At 49.7% G+C, this 20,000-nt stretch overlaps 1 protein-coding gene across 1 annotated transcript in view; it reads right to left on the reverse strand.

Moving 5' to 3' along the window:
* Positions 1–20,000, reverse strand: part of LOC143287030 (uncharacterized protein C56G2.4-like) — a 46,909-nt gene that overhangs the window by 26,085 nt on the left and 824 nt on the right. The window contains exons 2-3 of the mRNA XM_076595043.1: positions 7,420–7,704; positions 1,501–1,727 (exon numbers count right to left, since the gene is read on the reverse strand). Coding sequence (XP_076451158.1) covers positions 1,501–1,727; positions 7,420–7,704 — 512 coding nt within the window. The remainder of the gene's footprint in view (positions 1–1,500; positions 1,728–7,419; positions 7,705–20,000) is intronic.

The raw sequence follows: 20,000 nt of genomic DNA on the forward strand, positions 1-20,000 counted from the left end.
ATGAAATGAATAAGTAAATCAATCAATTGGTCAATCAGTCAGTCCATCCATCCATTCATCAATCAATCAATCAAGTTGTTTTACATGTAAATCGCTCTGAGCTGTATTTTCCGTGCTCAAACACCCAACCCCTTCATCCCCTACCCACCACCACCAATATGTGCCCCCCATCACCCCGCCCCTCCACCCCCACCACTACCATCCCGCGCCCCCCACACCCCGCCCCTCCACCCCCACCACTACCATCCCGCGCCCCCCACACCCCGCCCCTCCACCCCCACCACTACCATCCCGCGCCCCCATCACTCCGCCCCTCCACCCCCACCACTACCATCCCGCGCCCCCCACACACCGCCCCTCCACCCCCACCACTACCATCCCGCGCCCCCCACACACCGCCCCTCCACCCCCACCACTACCATCCCGCGCCCCCCACACACCGCCCCTCCACCCCCACCACTACCATCCCGCGCCCCCCACACCCCGCCCCTCCACCCCCACCACTACCATCCCGTGCCCCCCACACCCCGCCCCTCCACCCCCACCACTACCATCCCGCGCCCCCATCACTCCGCCCCTCCACCCCCACCACTACCATCCCGCGCCCCCCACACACCGCCCCTCCACCCCCACCACTACCATCCCGCGCCCCCATCATCCCCCCCCCCCAACGCAACGCACCCCAAAGTCCATACTCCTAGGCATCCTTTTGTTTCACAATTTATAATGATAATAATGATGATAATAATAATAGTACTAATTTTATATAGCGCTGAATCTTGTGCAGAGACAAATCTGAATGCTTTCACACCAGTCATTCATACGCATGTATAACTCTAAAACTGGAGAAACTGAAGACAAAGAAGAAGCAGGGGAGGGAGGCTATCTTGTGAAGAGGTGGGTTTTAAGGCCAGACTTGAAAGAGCTGAGTGCGGAGACCTGACGAAGCGAAAGAGGAAGTTCATTCCAAATGCAAGGTCCAGAGACAGAGAAAGAACGGCGGCCAGCAGTCGATTTGCTTCTTTTGTCCCTGTTTTGGGTGAAGGGTGGATGTAAACAACAACTACAGACATGCAAGACTGCCCTACTTTTCCATTACCCTAATTAATAGATGGTTTGTCTTGTCTTGTCTTGTCTTGTTTTGGCACCTCGTCCCCCTCTCTGACTGATTGATGTGGATACTCACATATCGCCTACCCTCAGCCAGAGACCAAACTCTTCAGTGTTTTACAAACACCGAGTCATTTGCACAGCAGGTTGTTTATTTGGACTGACGCGATTAAGAGCTGCTCTTAGGCGGACATCATGCCTTTCCTGTGTCATTCATCAGCTTTCAGTCTCTTTCACACACACACACACACACACACACACACACACACACACACACACACACACACACACACACATACATGCGCGCGCACATTTTAGACCAGATTTTAACCATGAACGTTTTGTCAGGAACAACTCAACCTTGCCGTGGGTTCTTTAACGTGAACTGACCTCCGCGCCCATCAGCCTTTCGCCGTTGATGTTGATCCAGAGCCCGTTCAGCTGGAACCAGCCGGCGTCCCAGAAGGCCAGGGTGTATGTGTCGTTCCCCTGCCTCTGCCAACTGACGTGTGGCTTGTGGTTGAGCGCCCAGGAGTCCGTGTAGATGGTGTGCACGGGGTCCACGTGCTTGTCGGTCGCCGGCACCTGTATGCGGCTGCCGCACCCCCTGTAGGAGTCTGTGGGGCAGTGTCAGTGTCAGTTTCAGGAAGTGTCACTTCGTTCAGCCAATTCCATTTTCCGCTACACCACATCTTTTGGGCAGTGCCTGACAAGCAGTGTAACCCAACGCACTTAGGCCTTGCGTGCATGCTTATGCATTGTGTGGCTATCAGGGGGTATCTGCTGAAGAATGGTGCCAGAGGACAACTCGTTTCTTGCCATGGCTTCTTTTTCAGTGCACCAAGTGTGTGCTGCACACGGGACCTCGGTTTATCCTATCATTCTATTGACTGGACAATTAGTGGACAAACTTTGGAGAAAGGTCGAGAGCGGAATTGGAACCCCCTTCACAGACACTGCAGTGGCAGATGAGAGTCTTGACCATTCTACCACCTTCCTGCTGTGGGTGAACAGAGAGGAGGGAGGAGGAGACGGAAGATGAGGAAGAGGAGGAGGAAGAGGAAGAGGAGAAGAAAGAGGAAGGGAAGAGAGGGGGACGGGGAAGAGGAGGAGGAAGAGGAGGAAGAGGAAGAGGAGGAAGAGGAGGAGGAAGAGGAAGAGGAGAAGAAAGAGGAAGGGAAGAGAGGGGGACGGGGAAGAGGAGGAGGAAGAGGAGGAAGAGGAAGAGGAGGAAGAGGGGAAGAAAGACAGCTGGAAGAGGAGGAGGAGTCAGTTGTGACGCTTATACGATATGTGTCGTTGCGATACCGTAATGTTAGATCGTATGATGGGGTCAGTACCTGGGTGTAGGTGTCTTAATGTTAGATCGTATGATGGGGGAACGTACCTGGGTGTGGGTGTCTTAATGTTAGATCGTATGATGGGGTCAGTACCTGGGTGTAGGTGTCTTAATGTTAGATCGTATGATGGGGTCAGTACCTGGGTGTGGGTGTCTTAATGTTAGATCGTATGATGGGGTCAGTACCTGGGTGTGGGTGTCTTAATGTTAGATCGTATGATGGGGTCAGTACCTGGGTGTGGGTGTCTTAATGTTAGATCGTATGATGGGGTCAGTACCTGGGTGTGGGTGTCTTAATGTTAGATCGTATGATGGGGTCAGTACCTGGGTGTGGGTGTCTTAATGTTAGATCGTATGATGGGGTCAGTACCTGAGTGTGGGTGTCTTAATGTTAGATCGTATGATGGGGTCAGTACCTGGGTGTGGGTGTCTTAATGTTAGATCGTATGATGGGGTCAGTACCTGGGTGTGGGTGTCTTAATGTTAGATCGTATGATGGGGCCAGTACCTGGGTGTGGGTGTCTTAATGTTAGATCGTATGATGGGGGAACGTACCTGGGTGTGGGTGTCTTAATGTTAGATCGTATGATAGGGGATAGGTACCTGGGGGTGGGTGTCTTAATGTTAGATCGTATGATGAGGTCAGTACCTGGGTGTGGGTGTCTTAATGTTAGATCGTATGATGGGGTCAGTACCTGGGTGTGGGTGTCTTAATGTTAGATCGTATGATGGGGTCAGTACCTGGGTGTGGGTGTCTTAATGTTAGATCGTATGATGGGGTCAGTACCTGGGTGTGGGTGTCTTAATGTTAGATCGTATGATGGGGGAACGTACCTGGGTGTGGGTGTCTTAATGTTAGATCGTATGATAGGGGATAGGTACCTGGGGGTGGGTGTCTTAATGTTAGATTGTATGATGGGGTCAGTACCTAGGTGTGGGTGTCTTAATGTTAGTTCGTATCATGGGGGAACGTACCTGGGTGTGGGTGTCTTAATGTTAGATCGTATGATGGGGCCAGTACCTGGGTGTGGGTGTCTTAATGTTAGATCGTATGATTGGGTCAGTACCTGGGGGTGGGTGTCTTAATGTTAGATCGTATGATGGGGTCAGTACCTGGGTGTGGGTGTCTTAATGTTAGATCGTATGATGGGGTCAGTACCTGGGTGTGGGTGTCTTAATGTTAGATCGTATGATAGGGGATAGGTACCTGGGTGTGGGTGTCTTAATGTTAGATCGTATGATGGGGGAACGTACCTGGGTGTGGGTGTCTTAATGTTAGATCGTATGATAGGGGATAGGTACCTGGGGGTGGGTGTCTTAATGTTAGATTGTATGATGGGGTCAGTACCTAGGTGTGGGTGTCTTAATGTTAGTTCGTATCATGGGGGAACGTACCTGGGTGTGGGTGTCTTAATGTTAGATCGTATGATGGGGGAACGTACCTGGGTGTGGGTGTCTTAATGTTAGATCGTATGATGGGGTCAGTACCTGGGGGTGGGTGTCTTAATGTTAGATCGTATGATGGGGTCAGTACCTGGGTGTGGGTGTCTTAATGTTAGATCGTATGATGGGGTCAGTACCTGGGTGTGGGTGTCTTAATGTTAGATCGTATGATGGGGTCAGTACCTGGGGGTGGGTGTCTTAATGTTAGATCGTATGATGGGGTCAGTACCTGGGTGTGGGTGTCTTAATGTTAGATCGTATGATGGAGTCAGTACCTGGGTGTGGGTGTCTTAATGTTAGATCGTATGATGGGGTCAGTACCTGGGTGTGGGTGTCTTAATGTTAGATCGTATGATGGGGGAACGTACCTGGGTGTGGGTGTCTTAATGTTAGATCGTATGATGGAGTCAGTACCTGGGTGTGGGTGTCTTAATGTTAGATCGTATGATGGGGTCAGTACCTGGGGGTGGGTGTCTTAATGTTAGATCGTATGATGGGGGAACGTACCTGGGTGTGGGTGTCTTAATGTTAGATCGTATGATGGGGTCAGTACCTGGGGGTGGGTGTCTTAATGTTAGATCGTATGATGGGGTCAGTACCTGGGTGTGGGTGTCTTAATGTTAGATCGTATGATGGGGTCGGTACCTGGGTGTGGGTGTCTTAATGTTAGATCGTATGATGGGGTCAGTACCTGGGTGTGGGTGTCTTAATGTTAGATCGTATGATGGGGGAACGTACCTGGGTGTGGGTGTCTTAATGTTAGATCGTATGATGGGGGAACGTACCTGGGTGTGGGTGTCTTAATGTTAGATCGTATGATAGGGGATAGGTACCTGGGTGTGGGTGTCTTAATGTTAGATTGTATGATGGGGTCAGTACCTAGGTGTGGGTGTCTTAATGTTAGTTCGTATCATGGGGGAACGTACCTGGGTGTGGGTGTCTTAATGTTAGATCGTATGATGGGGCCAGTACCTGGGGCTGGGTGTCTTCATGTTAGATCGTATGATGGGGTCAGTACCTGGGGGTGGGTGTCTTAATGTTAGATCGTATGATAGGGGATAGGTACCTGGGGGTGGGTGTCTTAATGTTAGATCGTATGATGGGGTCAGTACCTGGGGGTGGGTGTCTCATACAAAGTAGGAGCGTGTGGGTGAAAGGGGCGGACGGGGGGAAGGGAGGGGCGGCAGTTGTGGTGTTTATACCATACGGTATTGTTGCCATACCATCGTGTTTGGGCGGGATAGGATTACCGTATGTTGACAACAAGAAACGATGCTGTAATCAGCACGGGCAGAATGTGACATAGTGTTGTGACATAGCGCTGTGACATAGCGCTGTGACATAGTGCGAGTCATAGGGAGACATACAGGCATAATGTGACATAGCGCTGTGACATAGTGCGAGTCATAGGGAGACATACAGGCATAATGTGACATAGTGCTGTGACATAGTGTGAGTCATAGGGAGACATACAGGCAGAATGTGACATAGTGCTAGTCATAGGGAGACATACAGGCAGAATGTGACATAGTGCTAGTCATAGGGAGACATACAGGCAGAATGTGACATAGTGCTGTGACATAGTGCTAGTCATAGGGAGACATACAGGCAGAATGTGACATAGTGCTAGTCATAGGGAGACATACAGGCAGAATGTGACATAGTGCTGTGACATAGTGCTAGTCATAGGGAGACATACAGGCAGAATGTGACATAGTGCTAGTCATAGGGAGACATACAGGCAGAATGTGACATAGTGCTGTGACATAGTGCTAGTCATAGGGAGACATACAGGCAGAATGTGACATAGTGCTAGTCATAGGGAGACATACAGGCAGAATGTGACATAGTGCTAGTCATAGGGAGACAGACAGGCAGAATGTGACATAGTGCTAGTCATAGGGAGACATACAGGCAGAATGTGACATAGTGCTAGTCATAGGGAGACAGACAGGCAGAATGTGACATAGTGCTAGTCATAGGGAGACATACAGGCAGAATGTGACATAGTGCTAGTCATAGGGAGACATACAGGCAGATGGACTGAAACACACACACACACACACACACACACACACACACACACACACAGAGTAAGAAAGGCATAGAAAGACGGACACGCACAGAAAAAGACAGGCAGAAAGACAGAAAACAAAGAGAAGAGAGACAACGACAGAGAACACAACCCAGGCCCAAACCACAACCACCCCCTCCACACCACACCACACACTCATACCCCACACTCCTTTCCACACCACACCACACCCCCACACACATACCCCACACCCCTTTCCACACCACACACTCCCCCATCGCCATATCACACCCCATCCCCACACCACATCCCACAACACCCCTATCCCCACACCACATCCCACAACACCCCTATCCCCACACCACATCCCACAACATCCCTATCCCCACACCACAGCCATCACCACCCCTATCCCTACACCACATCCCACAACATCCCTATCCCTACACCATATCCCACAACACCGCTATCCATACACCACTTCCCACAACATCGCTATCCCTACACCACATCCCACAACATCCCTATCCCTACACCATATCCCACAACACCGCTATCCATACACCACTTCACACAACACCCCTATCCCTACACCACATCCCACAACACCCCATCCCTACACCACATCCCACAACACCCCTATCCCTACACCACATCCCACAACACCCCTATCCCCACACCACATCCCACAACACCCCTATCCCTACACCACATCCCACAACACCCCATCCCTACACCACATCCCACAACACCCCTATCCCCACACCACATCCCACAACACCCCTATCCCTACACCATATCCCACAACACCGCTATCCATACACCACTTCACACAACACCCCTATCCCCACACCACATCCCACAACACCCCTATCCCTACACCACATCCCACAACACCCCTATCCCTACACCACATCCCACAACACCCCTATCCCCACACCACATCCCACAACACCCCTATCCCTACACCACATCCCACAACACCCCTATCCCCACACCACATCCCACAACACCCCTATCCCCACACCACAACCCACAACACCCCTATCCCTACACCACATCCCACAACACCCCTATCCCTACACCACATCCCACAACACCCCTATCCCTACACCACATCCCACAACATCCCTATCCCTACACCACATCCCACAACTTCCCTATCCCTACACCACATCCCACAACATCCCTATCCCTACACCACATCCCACAACATCGCTATCCCTACACCACAGCCATCACCACCCCTATCCCTACACCACATCCCACAACACCCCTATCCCTACACCACAGCCATCACCACCCCTATCCCTACACCACATCCCACAACACCCCTATCCCTACACCACAGCCATCACCACCCCTATCCCTACACCACAGCCATCACCATCCCTATCCCTACACCACCACCACCCCTCCCCACCACACACACACACACCACACTCCATACCAGCCCCACACCACATCCCCTCCTCACACCCCTTGCTCTCACCAGCAGGGATCGGTCCCCAATGCACCCTCAGATACTGCTCGATCCCGGAAGTGTCGTTGTCATCGCTCATGCGCATGCGCGTGAGGATGCTTTGGAAGTTGGGCGCGGGGTTCCAGCAGGGCACAGTCCCCTTCAGGCTGTCCGGACAACTGGCAGAGTACTTGCCCTTGCCAAACCAGAAGTACTCCGTGTTCTGCATCAACTGGTGAACTCCGGGGTACGTGGCATTGCCGTACAAGCACGTGGTGTCATTGCCATGGTTGCACGCCGTAGTGTGGCTTTTCACTGGATAGCAAAAAATGTAGGCAATGTTACTTTAGGGGGAGGGGGGTGGGGAAGGGCAAACATACATATTCATGGGAAAAAAGACAGCAAATGGACATCCAAAGAAATAACCTCACAAAACATGACAGACAGACCAACAAAATATCTCAAAAGACGGGAAACAAACACAGGTAAATAAAAGGTACATTGGAACAAAACCAGACACTGTCTGCTAGCTGAATCGATAGCGTAAGCAGCACTGACTTGAAGTTGTGTACCTTGTGAATGGAGAGAGTTACCACTCTTTACTATTTGTTAATCATTTAATCTCCTGGCCTCATTATTGTTAATTCCAAATGGACAAACAAACAAAATACTCCAAGGAAAAAGGTCAAGAAATGGACAGCTAGAGAAGAAGAAACGAACAAAGTAACTTCTTGTTGACCAATCAGATGTGCCTGTTAAAACAGTATGGCTGTTTCTTGTGATCAAAATGGAGCTTTTATCCTTTCTGCTCTTGTTGGTGTCCTTGGGTTGTTTTCGTATTATTATTATTATGATTATGAATCTTGGTGATGAGTGAAAGGTGTGCCAGTTTTTCGTGTTTCTCTTGGATATTTGCTGACGGGCACATTAAGTGAGCCGAAAGAAATTTTCTGTTTAGTTTAAGCAGACATTTTAAAATATTTTATATTGAACTGAAGTGAATTGGATTTGATTTGAATTATTATTATCATTGTTGTTGTTGTTGTTGTCCTTGCTACTGCTGCTGTTACGTTACAGTTGTCATCGTTGTTCTTTTTGTTTTTCGCCGCCGTCGTCGCCTTCTTCCTCTCACCACCAGTATAACTAATTTCAATTATGATACGAACATAAATGGATTTTTACCGCACTGAATAGGGTGCAGAGACAATAAAAAGCTTTACATGCAAGTCATTTTCACGCACGCATGGCTATACTTCAGGAGAAGGAAAGGGGAGGGGTGGAGGCAAGCGAAAGAGAAGAAGAGGAAGAAGAAGAAGAAGAAGAAGAAGAAGAAATAACGAAAATAACAAAATGACACAACGAAGCCAAAGTAAGATACATATAGGGGTAGGTGGGGTGTGGAGTAGTGGGGTGGAGAGCGTATGTATTTCATATGACCAAGCAAACGTGTTTTAAAGCATGAAATATGAACTGGTGAAAATCTGGAACAACTTTAAGTATGCATGGTTAAGTCATGCATGGTCAAGTTACCAACCAGAGATGGTTTCAGTTTCCTTTCGGCTTGCGTTATCACGATTTTCTTTATACAATTATAAAAATGGCCAGTCTGTTTACAAAGTACAGGTTACCTTCTTCAGATTACTCTCAACGCCCTTTGCATGTCTGTCTCTCTCTCTCACTCCCCCCTCTCTCTCTTTCACTCTCCCCTCTCTCTCTCACTCTCCCCTCTCTCTCTCACTCTCTCTCTCACTCTCCCCTCTCTCTCCCTCTCTCTCACTCTCCCCTCTCTCTCTCACTCCCCCCTCTCTCTCTCTCTCACTCCCCCTCTCTCTCCCCCTCTCTCTCTCACTCCCCCCTCTCTCTCTCACGAACACACCACCTCTTCTCCCTTTCTCTCTGTCCCCTCTTCCCCTCTCTCTCTCTCTGTCCTCTCTCTCTCTGTCCCCCCTCTTTCTCCCTCTCTCTCTGTGTCCTTTCTTTCTCCTATTGTACATATCAGCAATTCACAATAGCTAAACTAGTCTTGATGTATTCAAAAGATGTACCATTCAGAACTCATGAAACGGTTTGCAAATACAATGTCTTAACCTTTCCCACTCTCTCCCTCCCCGCTTGTCTGTCTCTGTGTCAGTCTGTCTGTCTGTCTGTCTGTTTCACTGTCTCTGTCTCTCTCCTTTCTTCTTTCTCTTTTTGGTCTAAGTAATATTCATCCACGGACTTATGTTGTTCAACGTTTTTAAAAACATTATCTGAAATCTGTTCATGTAACATGCTTTCGTGTCGCGTGTTTGTCATGTTTTCCCTTTTCATGGGGGCAAGAAGAAAACAAGCCGTTTGTGCTTATTCCTTTTTCCCCACCGTTCTCTCTCCTCTCTCCCTCTTCACCACACACACACGCGCGCTGTGTGTGTGTGTGTGTGTGTCTGTCTGTCTGGCTGTCTGGGGAACACTAGCGTGACAGGTGTCCATGCAGACAGTGTTACGGAGACCAGGGTTTTGATGACGCAGCTCACCTGCCGACTGCAGCGTCCTTCACGCCTGACTGCCCTCGGCAAAGGGAAAGGAGGGGGTGGGGAGAGGGGGGGGGAAGGTTGGGGAGGGGGGTAGGGATTGGGGGTATCGGGCCACCTTGCTTGGCTTGAATTTTTTTTTTAATGTCATTTCTTTATTTTCCGACTCCCTCAACGTTCACTCGTACTTGCAAGTGAAATGTTAGTGTTTACTTTGGTCTCTCTCGCTCTCTGTCTCTCTCTGTCGCTCTCTGTCCCACCGAACGCTAGGGAGAATTAAATTGCACCAGCGGGTTGTCTCATATTATATATATATATTATACACACACACACACACATACATAAAACACGGATTCATTTCTCTCTCTCTCTCTCTCTCTCTCTCTCTCTCTCTCTCTCTCTCTCTCTCTCTCAATGTATGGAAGACGTTCGACATTGTATTGGGTCAGGAGGCTTTCTGCAACAAAACATTTCAGAGTTCTCTCCATCTGCACACACACACACACACACACACACACACACACTTGCACAATACCCCCCCCCCCTTTTACCCCCCCTCCTCCACCCACTAACCCTTCAACATCTTTTCCCTTCCCCCTCCCTCTCCCCCCTCCACCTCTCCTCTCTCTCTCTGGGTGCTACGTGCACCAAGGACCATAACCCACCACGGTCACACTGGGACAGGTGTACACACACACACACACACACACACACTTGCGCTATACCCCTCCCCCCTCCTCCCCCCCTCCCTCTCCCCCCTCCACCTCTCCTCTCTCTCTGTGGGTGCTACGTGCACCAAGGACCATAACCCACGACGATCACACTGAGACAGGTGTACACACACACACACACACACACACACACACACACACACACACACTGCATACCTAACAGCTACCCTCAACACATACGCACACATAGGCACATACAAACATAAATAAGCACAAGTGCCCTCGCGCGCGCGCGCACAGACACACACACAATACGCATTCATATACATGCATGTAGTTATGTATGCATACATATGTATACACACATAGTCAAGCACAGCTGACGCAAAGGAAGTGGACCTGCCACAATTGAACTTATTGCTGAGGGAAAAGGTGAGTTTTGAGACGAGATTTAAAACATGCAAGGGAATCAGAATGACGGAGGTTATCAGGGAGCTTGTTCCACGTCTTTGGCGATTGAAAAGAAAACGATCTGTGTCCATAGGTCTTACTTCTGACGTGAGGTATTCTGAGAAGTCGAGTATCAGAGGAAGAACGGAGCTGGCGATACGGAGTACAGATATGGAGGAGTTCAGAAAGATACTTTGGGCCAGATCCGTTGACTGCAGAAAAGTGGATAGCTTATAGTCTATTCGATCAGAAACGGACAACCAGTGGAGAGACTGAAGGAGAGGAGAAACATGGTCAAATTTAGAAGCTCTGTAAATGAGTCTGGCAGCGTTGTTCTGAATTCGTTGGAGTCTGTCTAACAGATATTTGGGAAGGTCGGCCAAAAGAGAGTTGCAGTAATCCAATCTTGAGAGAACAAGAGCGCATACAAGTGTCTTGGTTGCATCGGTTGAGAGATAGTGGCGGATAGAACTGACTGTCACGATTTTCTTTATACAACTTTAAAAATGGCGAGCCTGCAGTCTATGTGTTGAAAAAAATGCAATGCAAACTGTAAACATATGGGAACAAGGATAGTGCGTCCCATTTGCACAGAACCATGAGCAAACTAGTGTTCCCTGAACAAGAGTTGCAAAAATATATTGTTGGTTTAGGAAACATATGAACCGCACAGAACATAAGATCCAGTTCTGAAAAGCTGCTTAAAGTTCCAAGGACTAATCTGAAATGCGCTGGAAATAGGTCTTGCAGAGCTCAGGTTCCCCAAGTGTGGAACAAAAAACAACAACAACAACAACAAAAACAAAAACAAAAACCAAACACCTGTATTCTACTCAATGAAGCTACGGCACAAAAGTTTGTTCCGCATAGTGAGGACAGAAAAAGAAGATATCATTCTCTCACTTGGAACAGATGTCTCTGGGGCAGTAAATATACAGACAAGATAACTATAGCTCCAAATACTGATAATCAATTTAGAAATCTTGAGGATTCTATGAGAGAAAAAACAATCATTTGGATGGTCAGTATGGTTTCTGTATTTACATGGTGTGTTTCTGTGACATACTAAAACACTTGCTATGATGATATGTATTTGTTTCCAGTGCTTTACTCAAACTATGGAGGTGAGTTTTGAGGAAAAAGGCATGGAATCCACCCAGTCAAAAGAGCTTTTAAACTAATAACAGTAAAGTATCAAGTGACAAAAGGTCTTTAAAGGTAATGACGGTGAATTATCAACATGTGACATGGGTTTTTAAGCTGATAACAGTCATGTTTCAACGTGTCAGGTGTCAAAGTGTCACTAATAACCCCTCCACACCAACAAACACTTATGAGCACGTGTCTCTGTCTGTCTGTCTCCCTCTCTCTCTCTCTCTATATATATATATATATATACATCTACATATATACATACATGTATTATATATATCTTTATCTATTTATCGCTATCTATCTCTATCTATCCGTCTCTCTCTCTCCGAATGTCTGCCCCCCCTCTCTCTCTCTCTTTATCTCTCTCTCTCTCTCTCTCTATATATATATATATAGAGAGAGAGATACATATAATCTGTCTCTTTCTCCACCTCTCTAACCGTCTGTCTGCCCTATCTCTTTGTTTCTTTCTCTCTGTGTGTCTGTCTGCACTCTCTACCTCTCTGTTCCTGTCTGTCTGTCTGTCTGTCTGCACTCTCTACCTCTCTGTTCCTGTCTGTGTGTCTGTCTGCACTCTCTACCTCTCTGTTCCTGTCTGTCTGTCTGTCTGTCTGTCCCATTTTCTCCCCCCTGTCCCTCACAAAACAACACCCACCCTGCCCATTCATCAAACCATGTCCTTGAAGTCTGAATAATAAACCAGGGACATGAAAAAAACACCACGCTAAATACTGGGTGGAGAGAGAGAGAGAGAGGGAGAGAGAGACTGAGGGAGAGAAAGCATGGGTGTGGAAGAGAGAGAGAGAGAGAGAGAGGAGTGGGGTGGAGGGGGGGGGAGGTATAGAAGGTGTAAAAGAGGACGGTGTAAAAGGTTTTAAATTATATGCGGTTTCGCCGCTGCCCCCACCTCCTCCAAGCACCCCACCCAACACCCCACACCTCGTCCCCCTGACACACCTCCTGCCCCTACCACTTCCACCCCGCCCTACCCACCACTTCCACCCCGCCCTACCCACCCCTTCCACCCCGCCCTACCCACCCCTTCCACCCCGCCCTACCCACCCCTTCCACCCCGCCCTACCCACCCCTTCCACCCCGCCCTACCCAACCCTTCCACCCGCCCTATCCCAACCCGCCCTACCCACCCCTTCCAACCCGCCCTACCCACCCCTTCCACCCCGACCTTTCCACCCCGCCCTACCCAACCCTTCCACCCGCCCTACCCACCCCTTCCACCCGCCCTATCCCAATCCGCCATACCCACCCTTCCACCCCGCCCTACCCACCCCTTCCACCCCGCCCTACAAGACCTCTCTACCCACACTTCCACCCCGCCCTACACACCCCTTCCACCCCGCCCTACAACACCTCTCTACCCACCCTTCCACCCCGCCCTACCCACCCCTTCCACCCCGCCCTACAACACCTCTCTACCCACCCTTCCACCCCTCCCTACCCACCCCTTCCACTTCGCCCTACCCACCCGCCCTACCCACCCCCACCAACACCCGGGCTGGTAGTGGTAGGGGTGGGGGTTGGGCGGGGTGAAGGTCAGAGTGGGGTGGCACAGAGGGTGGTGGTGATGGTAGGGGTGGGGTGGGGTGGGGTGGAGTGTAGGTCAGAGTGGGGTGGCACAGAGGGTGGTGGTGATGGTAGGGGTGGGGTGGGGTGGAGTGTAGGTCAGAGTGGGGTGGCACAGAGGGTGGTGGTGATGGTAGGGGTGGGGTGGGGTGGGGTGGAGTGTAGGTCAGAGTGGGGTGGCACAGAGGGTGGTGGTGATGGTAGGGGTGGGGTGGGGTGGGGTGGAGTGTAGGTCAGAGTGGGGTGGCACAGAGGGTGGTGATGATGGTAGGGGTGGGGTGGGGTGGAGTGTAGGTCAGAGTGGGGTGGCACAGAGGGTGGTGGTGATGGTAGGGGTGGGGTGGGGTGGAGTGTAGGTCAGAGTGGGGTGGCACAGAGGGTGGTGGTGATGGTAGGGGTGGGGTGGGGTGGGGCGGAGTGTAGGTCAGAGTGGGGTGGCACAGAGGGTGGTGGTGATGGTAGGGGTGGGGTGGGGCGGGGTGTAGGTCAGAGTGGGGTGGCACAGAGGGTGGTGGTGATGGTAGGGGTGGGGTGGGGTGGAGTGTAGGTCAGAGTGGGGTGGCACAGAGGGTGGTGGTGATGGTAGGGGTGGGGTGGGGTGGAGTGTAGGTCAGAGTGGGGTGGCACAGAGGGTGGTGGTGATGGTAGGGGTGGGGTGGGGTGGGGTGGAGTGAAGGTCAGAGTGGGGTGGCACACAGGGTGGTGGTGATGGTAGGGGTGGGGTGGGGTGGAGTGTAGGTCAGAGTGGGGTGGCATAGAGGGTGGTGGTGATGGTAGGGGTGGGGTGGAGTGTAGGTCAGAGTGGGGTGGCACAGAGGGTGGTGGTGACGGTAGGCGAGGGGTGGGGCGGGGTGGCGACAGGGGCGGGGTACTGGCAACCCAACACCCTGCCAACATCATCACCGTGTCCCACTGTGTGTGTGTGAGTGTGAGTGTGAGTGTGTGTGTATGTGAGTGTGAGTATGTGAGTGAGTGTGTGTGTGTGTGTGTGTGTGTGTGTGTGTGTGTGTGTGTGTGTGTGTGTGTGTGTGTGCACCCGCGAATCTGGACAAGGTTAGGTCATGGGAGGTAATGTAAGATATTTCTACACCCCCCCCCCCCCTCTCCCAACACCCCTCAATAACCACTCCTCACGTCCCCCCGACCCCCCGACCCCCAACCCCCACCATTGCGTGCATTTCCGAACACCTTGATATGCTATAAACAGGCATTCGTCCTTCAACGTGTCATATGACGTGCTTATAACTTTATGACGTGCTACAAGGTACCCCCCTCTCTCTCTGTATAGATAGACAGATAGATGTATAGGTATATAAGCATTACCCACCAGATCCCTACCTCTACCACCAACTACCACCAGCCATGGCAGCACAAAAGCACAACGACATGGGATGGAAAGAAAAGGAAAGAAACAAATAACACACGCGCGCGCGCGTGCACGCGCACACACATACACACATGCACACGCACAAACATACGGAAATGAGCAAACAAGCTACAACATTACATAATAAAGCGATTTTCATGCAACTTTAGTAGTAAAAAGTATGTATTTTACATGAATGAAATCAAAACCCTTTAAATGCAAAAATATGTAAACATTGTAAAAACACTCACACCCTTCCCCCATCCCCCCATCCCCGAACACACATATCAACAACACAAGGACACACATCAACAACACAAGGGCACACATCAACAACACAAGGACACACATCAACAACACTAGGACACACATCAACAACTGAGTAAACAAACATTACATTATAAAACAGTTCATGTCCCCTCCACTTACCATATATTCCCTCCCCCTTACCCTACCTTCCTTCCTTCTTAACCTACCTTTCCTCCCCCTTAACCTACCTTCCTTCCCCCTCACCCTACCTTCCTTCCCCCTTACCCTACCTTTCCTTCCCCTACCTCCCCTCCCCCTTCCCCTACCTGTCCTCCCCCTTCCCCTACCTGTCCTCCCCCTTCCCCTACCTGTCCTCCCCCTTCCCCTACCTGTCCTCCCTCTCACCCTACCTTTCCTTCCCCTACCTCCCCTCCCCCTACCTTTCCTCCCCCTTACCCTACCTTTCCTTCCCCTACCTCCCTTCCCCTTATCCTACCTTTCCTCCCCCTTAACCTACCTCCCTTCCACCTTCCCCTACCTTCCTTCCCCTTAACGTACCTCCCTTCCCCCTCACCCTACCTTTCCTTCTCCTTAACCTACCTGTCCTCCCCCTTACCCTAACTTTCCTTCCCCTACCTTTCCTCCCCCTACCTTTCCTTACCCTACCTTTCCTCCCCCTTACCCTACCTTCCTTCTCCTTACCCTACCTTCCTTCTCCTTAACATACATTTCCTTCTCCTTACCCTACCTCCCCTCCCCCTTACCCTACCTCCCCTCCCCCTTCCCCTACCTTTCCTTCCCCTACCTTTCCTCCCCTTTACCCTACCTTTCCTCCCCCTTACCCTACCTTCCTTCTCCTTACCCTACCTTCCTTCTCCTTAACATACATTTCCTTCTCCTTACCCTACCTCCCCTCCCCCTTACCCTACCTCCCCTCCCCCTTCCCCCACCTTTCCTCCCCCTTACCCTACCTTCCTTCTCCTTAAACATTTCCTCCCCCTTACCTTTCCTTTCTTCTCCTTACTCAACCTTTCCTTACCCTACCTTTCCTTCCCCTTCCCCTACATTCTCCCCCCACCTTTATTTTTCCTCCCCCTTACCTTTCCTTTCTTCTCCTTACTCAACCTTTCCTTACCCTACCTTTCCTTCCCCTTCCCCTACATTCTCCCCCCACCTTTATTTTTCCTCACCCTACTACCTTTCCCTTTCCCCTGCCTTCCCCTATCTTCCCTTTACCCTAACTTCCCCTATCTTCCCTTTACCCTAACTTCCCCTATCTTCCCTTTCCCCTGCCTTCCCCTATCTTCCCTTTCCCCTGCCTTCCCCTATCTTCCCTTTACCCTAACTTCCCCTATCTTCCCTTTACCCTAACTTCCCCTATCTTCCCTTTCCCCTGCCTTCCCCTATCTTCCCTTTACCCTAACTTCCCCTATCTTCCCTTTCCCCTAACTTCCCCTATCTTCCCTTTCCCCTGCCTTCCCCTATCTTCCCTTTCCCCTACCTTCCCCTATCTTCCCTTTACCCTAACTTCCCCTATCTTCCCTTTACCCTAACTTCCCCTATCATACTTTCCCTACCTTCCCCTACCTTCCCCTATCTTCCCCTTCCCCTACCTTACCCTTCCATTCCCTTGCCCTGTCTTCTCCTCACCCTTAAAGGTTCGTTCGTTTAATCTCTCCCTGTCTCTTTGTCTCTTGCGCTCTATGTCTGTCCCTCTCTCTTTCAAACACTCTCTTTCTCTGTACCGGTATGTCTGTCTGTCTGTCTGTCCCCTCACCCTTCCCTCTCTCTTTCAAACACTCTCATTCTCTGTCCCGGTATGTCTGTCTGTCTGTCTGTCTGTCCCCTCTCCCTTCCCTCTCTCTTTCAAACACTCTCATTCTCTGTCCCGGTATGTCTGTCTGTCTGTCTGTCTGTCTCCCCCTCCCCTCTCTCTTTCAAACACTCTCATTCTCTGTCCCGGTATGTCAGTCTGTCTGTCTGTCTGTCTGTCCCCTCACCCTTCCCTCTCTCTTTCAAACACTCTTTCTCTGTCCCGGTATGTCAGTCTGTCTGTCTGTCTGTCTGTCCCCTCACCCTTCCCTCTCTCTTTCAAACACTCTTTCTCTGTCCCGGTATGTCTGTCTGTCTGTCTGTCTGTCTGTCTCCCCCTCCCCTCTCTCTTTCAAACACTCTCATTCTCTGTCCCGGTATGTCTGTCTGTCTGTCCCCTCTCCCTTCCCTCTTTCAAACACTCTCATTCTCTGTCCCGGTATGTCTGTCTGTCTGTCTGTCTGTCCCCTCTCCCTTCCCTCTCTCTTTCAAACACTCTCATTCTCTGTCCCGGTATGTCTGTCTGTCTGTCTGTCCCCTCTCCCTTCCCTCTTTCAAAGACTCTCATTCTCTGTCCCGGTATGTCTGTCTGTCTGTCCCCTCTCCCTTCCCTCTCTCTTTCAAACACTCTTTCTCTGTACCGGTCTGTCTGTCTGTCTGTCTGTCCCCTCTCCCTTCCCTGTCTCTTTCAAACACTCTCTCTCTGTACCGGTATGTCTGTCTGTCTGTCTGTCTGTCCCCTCTCCCTTCCCTCTCTCTTTCAAACACTCTCATTCTCTGTCCCGGTATGTCTGTCTGTCTGTCTGTCCCCTCTCCCTTCCCTCTTTCAAAGACTCTCATTCTCTGTCCCGGTATGTCTGTCTGTCTGTCTGTCTGTCCCCTCTCCCTTCCCTCTCTCTTTCAAACACTCTTTCTCTGTACCGGTATGTCTGTCTGTCTGTCTGTCCCCTCTCCCTTCCCTGTCTCTTTCAAACACTCTCTCTCTGTACCGGTATGTCTGTCTGTCTGTCTGTCTGTCCCCTCTCCCTTCCCTCTCTCTTTCAAACACTCTCATTCTCTGTCCCGGTATGTCTGTCTGTCTGTCTGTCTGTCCCCTCTCCCTTCCCTCTTTCAAACACTCTCATTCTCTGTCCCGGTATGTCTGTCTGTCTGTCTGTCTGTCCCCTCTCCCTTCCCTCTTTCAAACACTCTCATTCTCTGTACCGGTATGTCTGTCTGTCTGTCTGTCCCCTCTCCCTTCCCTCTTTCAAACACTCTCATTCTCTGTCCCGGTATGTCTGTCTGTCTGTCTGTCTGTCTGTCTGTCCCCTCTCCCTTCCCTCTCTCTTTCAAACACTCTTTCTCTGTACCGGTATGTCTGTCTGTCTGTCTGTCCCCTCTCCCTTCCCTCTCTCTTTCAAACACTCTCATTCTCTGTCCCGGTATGTCTGTCTGTCTGTCTGTCTGTCCCCTTTCCCTTCCCTCTCTCTTTCAAACACTCTTTCTCATTCCCGGTATGTCTGTCTGTCTGTCTGTCTGTCCCCTCTCCCTTCCCTGTCTTTTTCTTCTTCTTTCTTTATATACTTTTCATGCACCGCTTCATAACATCCGCTTCATAACAATGGACCGACCCTATCTTCCCTCTTAATGTCTACATTTGTTTCCATGCCTGTGGTTTAGGTGACGTAGTGCATGTACGTAACAGTGTATGCGGAGTTAGAAATTCTGTCTTTCTCATGGCCCTCTCAGCTTTACGGTTCACATGTATTCATGTATCAAGATTTTGAAGGTTTATGCTGGTGTAATATAACGATTTTGAAGGTTTATGCTGGTGTAATATAACGATTTTTCTTTCTTCTTTCACTTCATAGTTCATTTTTCTCTTCGAGGGCTCGGTGAAAAAAGTATCGCAAACTTATTCAAAAATCTTCAGCAATCATAATACAGTTCACCCTCTCTCTCTCTCTCTCTTTCTCTCTTTCTTCCTGTCTAAGTTTTCTTTGCTTTTTTCGTTCAAAAGATGAAAGAAAAATTGCGGAAAAATGTGTATTTATTAACCGTTTAGTCTCAAATGTTATGTCTTAAACGTAGCCTCCCCTCGCCCCCCCCCCCCCTTCCTCTTTTTCTCTCTGAGTTTTAAATAGACGATGTTTTGTGTTTGAAATGTATTTCTGGGCTTCGTTCGCAAACAAGCAGTCATTTGCATATGCAGCTGAAGCGAAAAACCTTAGTCAAAGAATGAAATAACAAAAACAAACACCAACGACAAACGACATGAGCAACAACATCGATACACACGCAAAAACCCAGGAAACGTCAACACACCATTGTTCATACAGATCGTAGAGATCATCAGGGAATTTAAATTTCTCGGACTGAACATTTCTAACGATTTGAAATGGGATAAAAATACAAAAAAAATTGTTAAGAAAGCACAATAGCGCCTGTACTTTCTTCGGCGTCTCAGAAAGTTCGGAATTAGAAAAGAAATCATGGTTGATTTCTACCGGGCAGTCACTGAAAGCGTGTTGACCATCGATATTACCGTTTGGTACAGAAACATGTCCAAGGCAGAAGTCGCAGCCCTGAACAGAATCGTAAAAACTGCCACCAAAATTACCTTCTCTAGACAATATATATATATGACCCTATATATATATATATATTATAAGCGGTTACTCAAAGAAGTAAAATCAATTAGCCTGGACGAACCAGATTCAGCTTTTGGGATTTTCGAGATGCTCCCCTCTGGTCGTCGGTACAGAAGGATGAAAACCAATCGCTTCGCCGATAGCTTTCAACAATGCTGTCAATGCCCTGTCTCTCGAACAAATGCAG

Source organism: Babylonia areolata, chromosome 10 (assembly GCF_041734735.1).
Source record: "Babylonia areolata isolate BAREFJ2019XMU chromosome 10, ASM4173473v1, whole genome shotgun sequence".
Taxonomy (NCBI): Eukaryota; Metazoa; Mollusca; class Gastropoda; order Neogastropoda; family Buccinidae; genus Babylonia; species Babylonia areolata.